The sequence below is a fragment of the Molossus molossus genome, unplaced genomic scaffold (genome assembly GCF_014108415.1).
Source record: "Molossus molossus isolate mMolMol1 unplaced genomic scaffold, mMolMol1.p scaffold_m16_p_16, whole genome shotgun sequence".
Classification (NCBI taxonomy): Eukaryota; Metazoa; Chordata; class Mammalia; order Chiroptera; family Molossidae; genus Molossus; species Molossus molossus.
The window spans coordinates 34,476,216-34,488,074 of NW_023425351.1; the positions used below are offsets into that span (position 1 = coordinate 34,476,216).

Here is an 11,859-nt window from a genome sequence, read left to right on the forward strand (position 1 = left end):
TGAAGTAAGAGGCTGTGTTTTGGAAGCCCACAGGACAACTGAAGGCAGTCTCCAAGGCAGCTGGGACCCTAAGAACTACAGATGCAAGGGAGTCAACTCTGCTGACGACCTGAGTGAGCTGCTGAGAACTCAGCTCACCCAACACCTGGGCTGCAGCCTGTGAACCTTAGCATAGACCCAGGGAAGCCGAGCCTGTTGTAAGTAAAAAGTCTGTGGTACTGTGTTACACCACAATAGAAAAGGAATACGTTTGCCCTCGACCAGATATTCCCATCATGCACTAGAATCTACTGTATCCTATCAAAATAATACCTAGACCACATGCCCTCCAGATGCTCCACTTCTCTCTGCTCTCCTTTCCAGAAAAACTTGCAAAAGAGATTTCCATACGTGTCCTCAGCTCCAATCACTGCTCAGCCCACACTAGCCACATCACTGACTTCACATTCTTTTGTCAAGGACACCAACAAGTTCCACATTGTTGAATCTGAATGAACATGCCTCTCTCCTATCTTATTCAATGCCCCAGCAGTATTCAGTGCCATTCAGTGCACCCCATTTTCAGAACTATTTCTTCTCTTGGCTGACTGGCCTTCACATTTCCCAGTTTTCCATTGTTCATGGTTGCTACCTTCTCCTCCTGCACCCAAACCTGCTTCCCGAGCAGTGCTGAGCCGCAGGGTCTAGCCCAGGCTCTTCTCTCTTGGCCTACCTTGTCCCCTCGCTAGTTAACTTCTTATGACATCAACATGCTGGTGACACCCACATATTTCTCTCCAGCTCTGACCTCTCTGTTCTGCTCCTGATCCTGCAGCCAGTTGCCTAATTGTAGCTTCCACTCAGATGTCTAACCGTCACCTCAGACATTAACATGTCCAAAACACGACACTTTCCCCTCCCCAAAATCTGTTGTTCTCCCATTTTTACCAATCAAAGCAATTAGCACATCTAACCAACCTTCACCTCGGGCCTCACCCTGGCTTCTCTTTCCTCCCTGCACCCCCTCACACCAGCAAGTTCTGAAAAGACCCTGACTCTGTCCACTCCTCCCTAACTCCTTGCTGACCTGGAGCACACTGCCCTCACCTCTCTCGTGGACTCCAAGCCACTGGGCTGGTCTCTGCTTCTCCCTGCTGTCCACTGTACTCTACGCAGCATGGCCTTTTCAAAACACAAGGCATCTTGTATACCTTTATTGCTTAAAACTTTCCAAAGTCTTCACACTCTTTCAAAAGTTCCGCCGGACTCCATGTCACTGTCCCGACCTGCCTCCCTGGCAGATCTCTGACCTGCCAAGTCCCACCACACTCACCTTCCTTCCTTCCCACATCAAGACTGGCTACTGTTATTCCTTCTTTCTGGAAATATCTTCTCAGGCTGCATGGCTAGGATCTCAGATCAAACATCCCTTCCTCGGGGAGGTCTTCCCCATAACGGTGTTCTCCTCTTTCTCCTAGGCTCTGAGATACCACTATCCCCCTCTCACTGTGTATTACACTCTCAAGCACCCAGGCTTGTTCATCTGTTTGTTTAGTTGTGGCTATGACTCCTCTCACCAGAAGTGAGTTTATGAAGGTGCTTGCTGGAATAGAAGGTGTTCTAGAATAGCACCTGGCACATCGTAGGTGCTCAATAAATATTTGAATAAACGAATGCATAAGTATGTATATCTATCTATCAACAGATAGATATATAGGGGTGGGGAAAAGTAGGTTTACAATTGTGAGTATGCAAAACAGAGTTAATAAAGCCACTGTAATAGTTATAACCTGCATGTCTCTTTCCATACGAACAACTGCAAACCTATTTTTGCTCACCCCTGTACATATACATTTATATGATGTTGACATTGTTATGTGCATTTATAAGAAAATGGCTTGTTATGTTTCACTAGAAAATCTCTTCAGATGCAATGTCAAGATGGCTGAAAAGCAGAAAAACTTATATAAATTATACATGCCTCAAACTACTCAATATACACACTTCTGAGAAGCTGTGGGCAAACCAAAACTTTATAAAATGAAACCCACTTTGATAGAATGTCACAGAAGTTTGTTAGGAGATGTGAAAAATCTTTTTGATAAATGTAAATCACCACACCCTAGTTTTTCTGTTTTTATAGCTTTGATTATTTTCCCCCTACAGTGGATTTGCTTGAGTCACAGAGCATAAGTTATAATAAATTTTTCCTATCACAAATTGTGCAAGCACTGTTCAAACCACCAGGCCTATTTTCAGTGTTTCTGGGCAAAAATGCTGAAGATTCACTACTCCTGCTCCTCAATGTCACCGATGCCACGTGACTTCATTCCAAACCCGGCCATGTCCTATAGCCATCCAATGCAGGCTTCTCAACAGGCCGCGGTAATGAGTGTGGTCATGGTCTGGATTCCAACAAGCAACTGTCAAAAAACTCTCTTCCCAAATGATTATTTGCTGAAACTTCTTACTCCCAGAGCACACGCGTCCAGGGTGGTCTAGGAAAGAAATCTGTGGCTGTGCCTATGCTGGGGCTGTTTTAAATGCTGATGTTTAATGTTTCTTTGAAACTACAATTTCATGCTTCGAGGAGCTTTTATGCAAGCCCCTGCAAAAAAAAAATTTTTTAATAGCCTCTATCTATTAAACTCACTTGTTTATATATATTTTTCCTTTCCGATATACCAATATATTCTGAGAACTCCAGTAAGCAGTTATGCAGTTGACTTTAAGATCCACTGTCGAGAAAAAGCACTCCCTCCCTTCGTACCACTTGCTGCCCTCAAAACTTCTTAGCAACACACACTGTGCATGAACCTCAGCGTGGTTTGCCTTGGCCAATCGCATGCCTGGAAGCCCAGCCAGTCAGTTGTGTAATAATAAACCCCTTATCTCCTGAAGGTACACAAACCAAAGGATCTCAGTGCTTCAGTGCGCAAGGACTTCGCTGGAATCCCCCGCACAAACTCACATTAATTTTCAACGCCAAATCCACCCCACCTCCAATCCCCTCCCCCCCATTTCCTCCTCCTTTTTGCTCATTTGCAAATTTGAGGACGGAAAGCAGCCAAAAATGTTAAACAATGTCGACTTTAAACAGGGGAGGGCAGGGGCACTGCCAACGCTGCCAGCAAAATGCATGCAGAAACCGCAGGCTTGGCTGTGGCTGCACCGGGCTCACCGGTTCCCTCCCAGTGCCTGCGATGGAAACTCGGCAACAATTGTTCTTGGATGGAGATGGGCTGAGATGGACAAGACAAGCTGCCTGCTGGTAGCAATGAGCCAGACTAGCCCTCAAATCCAGGACAAGGGGGACAGTCCTGCTTCCTTGGGAAGAATAATAAATATCTCACCCCTCCTGCCTCGCCTGTCCCCACCGGGCGCAAACCCGCGCCTACCTTGTCCCAGCTCCAAGTTTCCGACCTCACAGGGACAAGTGGTCTTTTCCTGAACCCTCTGGAGACCCAGTTTGGAGGAAGGGGCAGCGGCCGCGCGCAAAAGAGCCAGGGCCAGGCTGAGCGAAACCGGCCCCCGCGCTGCCCGCGCGCTGACACACCCCTCCCGGCCCCCTGTCCCCTCCATGGGCCGTCCCTTCCGGCCCCCCCGCCCGCCCCTCCACGGGCCGTCCCCTCCGGCCCCTGTCCCCTCCTCGGCCTGACCCTCTCCAGCCCCAGTCCCCTCCCCAGCATGTCCCCTCCCTGGCCCTCCAGTCCCGCGGCCCGCACGCACCTTCAACGCGCCCCGGGCCGAGCCCCTGGGCACCGCGCGGCCAGGGCCGAGGGGCAGAAAGCGCTCCTCGCCGTCCTCCTCGTCGTCGTCGCCGTCCACCACCTCGATGACCCCCTCCTCGTCGTCTTCCTCGTCGTCGTCATCGTCCTCCTCCGCGCCCCCTCGGGGCTTCTCTGGCACCCGCCCGAGCCCCCGCCGCCGCCGGCTCGCGCCCTCCTCGTCCTCGTCCTCCTCGCCGAGCAGCAGCAGCACGGGCGACGCGGCGGCCCCGGCGGCCCGAGGGGGCCCGGTCCCCGCGCTCCGGGGAGGCGGCGGGGGCAGCGGCGGCCTCCCGTTCTCGGGCGCCGGGCCCGGCGGGTGCAGCGCGGGGCCCCCGCGGCGGCCGCCCAGGCTGGAGCGCTTGGCCAGGCGGCGCGCCTGCATGCCTGCCGCCCAGCTGTCCCTCCCCTCTGCTCCGCTCCCGCTGCTGCGGCTCCTCCCGCGGCCGCTGGGGTGCACGCCGGGCCGGGCTGCGGGGCTGCGGCGGGGCTATCGCGGGAAGGGGGTGGGTGTGAGCGAACCGCGCGCTGCCGCCTCCAACACCGCCGCCACCGCCCCGGAGCCGCGGGCCGTGCTGCGCCCCATGCGGCCGGCGGCCGGGCCCGCGCCTCTCGGGCCTACAGCGGCCGCCCGGGCGCGAGCTGTGGGCGCCGCTGCCACCGCGCCCGCCCGCCGCCCGCCTCGCAGCCCTGGGCCCCCGAGCCGGCAAAACCCGGACTGGACTCCGTCCCGACCCGCGGCCTCCAGATCCGGGCCTTCCGAGCGGCCGGGCCGGCGCGGGCGCCGTCCCCGCCCGGAGCTGTAGACTCCTTGTGGACTGAGGACCCGTACTTCGCTGGTCCAAGTCAGACTCTGAAGGAAGAGATTTGCCCCCACGAGTTCATTGGAATGGTCTCTGCTGTGCGCGGTGACCGCTCCTGAGCTTCTGTGACATCGGGGAAGGTGTCCCTATTCGAGGTAGGGGGGTCAGTGCCTAAGAGGAGTCACCAGACTCGTCTGGTTCTTGAAACACCTCCTTGGCGTTGCCTGCCCACCTGTCAGTCTCTGAGGGCACCCCCTGGGCCCCGCCTGGAGGGCCCTGTGAAGCTGACTTGCAGCTTTGCTTTCTGCATTCTTACCGGAGTGCATGGTTACAGCCCTGTTGCTAGAAGCTTTCTGCCCTCGCCTGAGTGCGCCGGCTCCTGCCACTTCAGGGCCTTTGGAGAAGGAGACTGGGTGGCCCGGTCCAGACTGCTTGACTTCATTTAAAAAAAATTAGTATGAAGTGATATCAAGTCTGGAGACCAAGTATATAACCAGTTTGCCATATAACTAATGACACTGTCACTTTCTGAGGATTTTTAGGTGTGACACAGAAAAGTCACATTTGGGGCTAGGCTACTTGGTAAGCCATGTTCTTTACATTCCTGTCATATGCCAAATTCCATGTCTGTAGGTGAGGGCTGTGGGGCACCAAACCCCCAGTACTCTGGAAGGCACCTCCAGAAAGATAGCCTTGCTCTCAGCACGCGCTCCTGACATTGCTGCTGGAGACTTAACACCAGAAGCCCTGCGAGACACTTGAAGGAGCTCCCTTGCAGGAGCTTATTAGATGCTCACTTAACGATGTCTTCCAGCTGTTGACCCGGAATGATGACAAGGATTCTAAAATAAACATCTTGTTCTCCCTGAATCAGATGAGCTTCCTGATATACCTATTTCAGGTCATGGCACTCCCATTATATGCATTTGAGCCCAAAATAGCGGGATCATTTTAACTGTCTTCTCTCCAGTAATCACAGAGGCGGTTGCCCACCAGTAGGATCCACTGTTCTCTGTGAAATGCCTCTAGAATCCACCCCTTCCCTTCCATTCCCAAACCTCCTGCAATGTCCATGGCTACCAAGTGAAACGTTCCAATCAGCTGTTTCTACCCACTTCCTCAACCACATGCTCCCTGAGCCCTTCCACATACCAGCACCAGATCCAGCTTCCCCAAACCGGGTCATGGCATTTTCCAGCTGAACTCCTTGTAAATATTCCATTTAAGACTTCAGAGTGAGAAGGTTGAGCACCTGGAGAGATGGGTGTGGAGCAGCAGGAACCAGCCGAGAAGTGAGCTAATCAGATCCGTGACTGTTTGCAAAGAACGGAGAAGGGTCACCGAGTGGTTTCATCCCAACAGCAAGGAGTTTGTCTTGGTCAGTTTGGTAGATGACTTTAGAGATGGGCAGCAGCTTCTTTCTCTGGCCAGAAGAAGAGAGATCAGGGCCAGGGCTTGGCTGACAGGTGGTGGTAGAAAGGACAATGGGTGTGAGACAAGTAGGGAAGGACCTGGATCCCAATCCTGGCTGAGGAACTTACCAACTGTATGTACTTACTCCTCCTCTCTCTGTGCCTCAGTTTCCTCATCTGTGAAATAGGGATAATAGCAGTTCCTAAGTAATGCTAAAGTTGTTTTGTATGATAATGAGTTAATATGTGTAGTTGGCTTAGGGGAGTACCTGGTACAGGCAGGTCTGTATAAAGGCTCATTATGTTCAGTGTGTTGCTAATTGTACATAAATAAGGTAGCTTGGGATACTCTCCAAGAATAACAAGTTGGCTCTTTTAAGTAAGCTCAGAACTGTCAATAAATAGCAGAAATATGCTTTGACAGCCCAACTACATCCTATCAAGGGGCTGTGGTCAGACCAAGGATAAAGCTTTTTATGGCTGAAATTGCTGTAGATGAAAGAAAGTAAATGTTTTCCTGAAAACCAACAGGAAAGACAAGATTAAGCGAGTCGATGGTTGGGATTCGTGGTTTAGTGGAAGAGACACTAATTTACACTATTGTTCTTTCTTTCAAAATGTCTGTATTTGCTTTGGAATTAGCAAATTTATCCCGTTTAAGGGTTATCCTAAATTAAACCCCTTCTCTTTTAGGGTTATCCCTTTTAGGGCACCTCAGCAGAGCCCTTGCTCACCCCCATGCCCTGGCCCTACTGGGCCCGAGAGGCTGCCCTCTAAAAAGGAGAAAGACTGGCCTTGAACTGCGCCCATTAAGCGAAGGCCAATGTCACAGAAGCGATTTGGCTGAGCTTCGCTGTGTGGAGTGAGAAGGATCTAGACGGGCAGGGACACGCAGGCCACTGAAGACCAGCCTCATGATATCAGAAGACACCAGTGGCAAGTAAAATCAAATGACCTAACTTCTCAGGAATCCAAAAAAATCTCATGGTAGGGGCTCATGACAGAGTACACTCACAATATGGGCTCTGTAGTTGAGCAGTAGCTCACGGTGTCAAGCAGGTGGGAAGCAGTCATTGCTGCTACATCTCCGATGCTCCCTAAACATCACACAATGTTACTTCCCAAACCAGGTGCACTTGCCACTGATGGTCCCATTTAACATCTCAGCACTGAAAACATTTGTCATTCATTCGATACATTATCTACAGAACCCACCATGTGCCAGTCCTTGTTCTTAGCACTGGTGTGCAGCAGTGAGCAAAATAAGTAACACTCACTGTGGAGGGGAGGTGACAGTAATCAAGGCACATAGGGGAATCGTTCGATTGCACAGATTCGGTGAGTGCTCTAGAGAAAGGAAAGTAGGGGAGGGGCTAGAGAGGGCTGCAGCTTTAATAGGAAGAAAAAAATACTATATTTAAGACTTAATATACTTAATTTATTATTCATTGTTATAGTTATTTCTTACATTTTCCTTATAATTATTTACAATTATACTTATTTATGATACAATCTATTTATTATTCTATGATATTTATTTATATCAAATACATTCAACATAATAGGTAGTATAAATAAATGTCTTAGGACAAACATAAGAGCAGGGAGTGTACTGTGAAATTTGAATGTAAACTTGCAGCGCTGGCTGTGGCCAAGGACTCCACATCTCTTGCTTGGTGGGCAGGGACTGTTTCCCGAGAGCTTTGGCTGAACAGTTTGTGAGGTGCTGATGAGGACCGAGGATGGGCTTTGGAGAGAGGACCACTCCACAACCATAGAGCACCTGGCTGCCTCGTCCTGGTTTCTTGTCATCTTAATTCACCCTTGAACCTTTGAGTGCTGAGCCCCAAACATTTTTTTTTTTTACATGTACTGAAAAGTTGCACAAAAACAGTCTCGATTTGACTTTTTTTTTTTTTTTTTTGGTTAATCCTCACCCGAGAATATTTTTTCCATTGCTTTTTAGAGAGAGTGGAAGGGAGGGAGAAAGAGAGAGAGAAACATCAGTATGAGAAAGACCCATCAATTGGTTGCCTCCCGCATGACCCCAACCAGAGCTGGGGATCAAACCTGCAACCCAGGTATGTGCCCTTGAATGGGAATCAAACCCGTGACCCTTCAGACCTCGGGCCAGCACTCTAACTGCTGAGCCAAACTGGCCAGGGCTCAATTTGACCTTTTATTCAATTTTTCAAAATTCAACATTTAGAAAACGAATAATCACAGTCCTCAAATTGTGAGGTGTAATCATAACCAGATACAACAAGTTCCTGCCCACAAACAACAGCTCTTTGATCTCTCTGACAGCCTTAACTAGTTACATTCTTAGAGAGAGCGGCAGGTCCTTTTAAAAATTCTTTTCAAACTAAAAGTAAAAATTTGCCCTTTAAACAGGTTATAAAGGTGTGGTTAGGTTAGTTTTTCCACACTTCTGAAAAACTTACAAATGACTTTAGATGATGACTGTCATCCCACCACATGAAAAACAGATGAAGGGGAAGAGAATCAGTCATCTCGTCACCAGCTGTCAGGCTGAAAGCCTGTGTAAGCCAAGCATAGACCTCCACCCAGACAAATGTTTCTTCCATGAGCAATTACCTTCAACTCTCTTTAACAACACAGTGTACTTTCAACACAAGTCTTTAAAGTACTTCAGAGCCCTGCCCGGTTTGGCTCAGCAGGTAGAGCGTTGGCCTGCGGACCAAAGAGTCGCGGGTTCGATTCTGGTCAAGGGCACTTACCTTGGTTGTAGTTCGTCCCTCGCCCTGGTCGGGGTCTTGCGGGAGGCAACCAGTAGATGTGTCCCTCTCACATCGATGTTTCTCTCTCTCTCTTTCTCTCTCTCTTCCTCCCACTCTATCTGAAGATAAATAGAAAAATATCCTTGGGTGAGGATTAAAAAAATAAAATAAAATACTACAGAGACTTGGATTGTGTGTGTGTGTGTGTGTGTGTGTATAAAAATGATTAGGGCCCTGGCTGGTTTGGCTCAGTGGTTGAGTGTCGGCCTGCGGACCAGAGAGTCCCGGGTTCAGTTTCCGCTAGGGGCACGTACCAAAAAAATTTAAAAAATAAAAATAAAAACGATTAGGATTTCTTGTTTAGGTAACATGTATTTGCTACTTTGGTGTGTGTGTGTGTGTATGTGTGTGTACACAGAGATTTTGTCTTTGTTGTTTCCTGGTCACTTTAGTCATCTCGTATTGGCACTTGACAGGCAATAGAAAGACCCCGGGGCTGAGTCCCAGAGACGTGGTCTGAATCTGGCTCACTAGTGAAGGGCCCGCATCTCTACAGGGTTCACGATTCTGAGATGAATGAGCTACACTCTACAGTTTTTCAGCTCTTGAGCTCCATGATATAAAATCCTGCCTGGAAGTGTGTTTTAAGATTAAGTCAAATACCTATTACTAAAACCTGCAGATGGAGTCTAATATGTATGTCTGCGAATGTATGTAGGTTTCTTTATTTTAACATCTCTTCTAAGCCCCCTGAGGTGCTGTATCTTGGGACTGCCCTCTCTGTTCCTATCAACATTACTTTTAAATTCATTGGCCCTCCCCGCCTTGCTGGGGATGCAAAAATTATGAAATTATGCATACACTTACTACCATCTGCTTTGGTTAGTTATCTCTTTGGTAGTAAGATGCCCTAATGGCTACAAACCAAGTCACTACTATTTTATTTATTTATTTATTGTAGTTGATTTCTTCTTTTTTTTAAATTTATTTTTGTTACAGATGTTTCTCCTTCTCCCCCCCAACCCCCGCAGACACCCTCCTCCCCATCCCAACCCCCACCAAGCATTGTTGTCTATGTCCATGGTTACTCATACATGCATATAAGTTCTTTAGTTTATCTCATCCCTCCCCCCTGCCCCTCTCCTCTGAGGTATGTCAGTCTGAACCATACTCTTTTCTGTTTCTCTGGGTCTGTTTCATTCATCAGCTTTTTTTTATTCACTATATTCCACAAATAAGTGAGATCATGTGGTATTTGTCTTTCTCTGATTGGCTTGTTTCACTTAGCATAATACTCTCCAGGTCCTTCCATGTCGTCTCAATGGACACAAGATCTTTCTTTCTTATAGCTGCATAATGTTCCATTGTCTATATGTACCATAGCTTTTTTATCCACTCATCTATTGATGAACACTTGGGCTGTTTCCAGATCTTAACAATTGTAAACAGTGCTGCTATGAACATGGGGGTACATATATTCTTTCCGATTGGTGTTGCAAGCTTCCTAGAAGTGGGATCACTGGGTCAAATGGCAGTCAATTTTTAATGTTTTGAGGAAACACCATATTGTTTTCTATAGTGGCTGCACCAGTCTGCATTCCCACCAGCAGTGTACTAAGGTCCCCTTTTAGTCGCTGCTATTTTATCTGATATGTATTAATGTCTCTTTCACCAAGTGAGGGTTGCCTCAGTCGCAGATGTATGTATATTATTACTTCATACTAGTGATGTTTTCATGTCTCTGAAGCTATTTCTTTCCCTTTTCTTTTTGCTGTTTTTATCTAGGACCCTGCTGGTACAAGTAACTGAAATCCTACTCATCCTAAAGAAAGAAAGGGGGAAAGGAATATATCAGCTGGGATAACTCAACCACAGATGGGCCTGGGTGTGGGGAAAATTAGATCTGGGGCTTATGTCATATGTGGTCCTCTGTCTCTGTTTCTGAGTGTATGTGTCCATCCCTGTTTCATCTAAGCAGCTCCAGCCATACATCTGTCAGCCCTGTGACCAGGGGCAGGGGTTTCTTTCGCCTCCTGTAGCAGTTAAGGAAATCCCAGTGATCCCAGTGAAGGGCTCAGGCAGACCCAGCCTGCATCAGGAGCCCATGTGGGTGGCCAAGGGTAGAAGTGCTGTAATTGGCTGCCTTCAAACCATGTGGGTAAAAGAAAAAAAGATGGATACTGTTTTGGGCAGAAAAGAAAACAAAAAACCCAAAACAACATAAAGGTTGTTTTTGGCATAAACAACAATACTATCTAAAATCTGAAACAATTTGAAGGGGAAAATATCACATCTAATCTCTGTACACAAAGACAACTAGTTATTGTTTTGGTATATTTATTTTAGTTTATATTTTTAATTCTCATTGGAGGATATGTTTTTACTGATTTTAGAGAGGGGGAAGAGAGGAGAGAGGGAGAGAGAAGGAAAGAGAGAGAGATATTGATATATGAGAGAAACTTTGATCAGTTGCCTCCTGTATACACCCCCACAGAGATTAGGTATGTGCCCTAATTGGGAACCTGCAACCTTTCTGTGCACTGATCCTCCAACCAACAGAGCCAAACTGGCCAGTGTTGTATATTTATTTTAATTTCTTTTTTATGCATCATTTTTTTGGTTACATATTATTCCCCCCTCCCGATTTTATAATGCAAGGCTTTTTCCCACACAGGACAATATAACTTGTAGATAGATTTTGAACCAGTAAGAAAAGAATATGTCATGAAAATATTACAAGCAAATGTGTGTGAATATTTTCATTATCTCTGGGGAATGACAGCCATTTAAACAGCATATAAAGTCAGAGCCATGGCAAGTAGCTGATAAACTGGACCACAACAGATCTTTCAGCTTTATGACAAAGGTACCATTAAAAAGTTTTAAACTAGGTGAAAGATGGCCCTGGCCTGGCGGCTCCGTTGGTTGGAGCATCGTCCTGTACACCAGAAGGGTGCAGGCCCACGTGAATCTGCTCTATTTTCCACATCTTGCTAATTCATTTTTCAGATCACACTCAGGGAACTTCCTTTGCTATGGTAATCTGTCCTCTACACAAGGCTGGGACAAGTTCTCTTTCCTTCCCTCCTTGTTCAATACACAAGAGCCAGCAGGAAACCCTGTTATGCACCACATTGCATGCTGATGGCAATGACGT

At 47.7% G+C, this 11,859-nt stretch overlaps 1 protein-coding gene across 1 annotated transcript in view; it reads right to left on the minus strand.

The window, feature by feature from the left end:
* The window catches only part of ZNF704 (zinc finger protein 704), a 128,225-nt gene extending 124,094 nt beyond the window's left edge, over positions 1 to 4,131 (minus strand). The window contains exon 1 of the mRNA XM_036264160.1: positions 3,709 to 4,131. Within this exon, the coding sequence (XP_036120053.1) occupies positions 3,709 to 4,131 (423 nt within the window). The remainder of the gene's footprint in view (positions 1 to 3,708) is intronic.
* Positions 4,132 to 11,859: the final 7,728 nt, after the last annotated feature.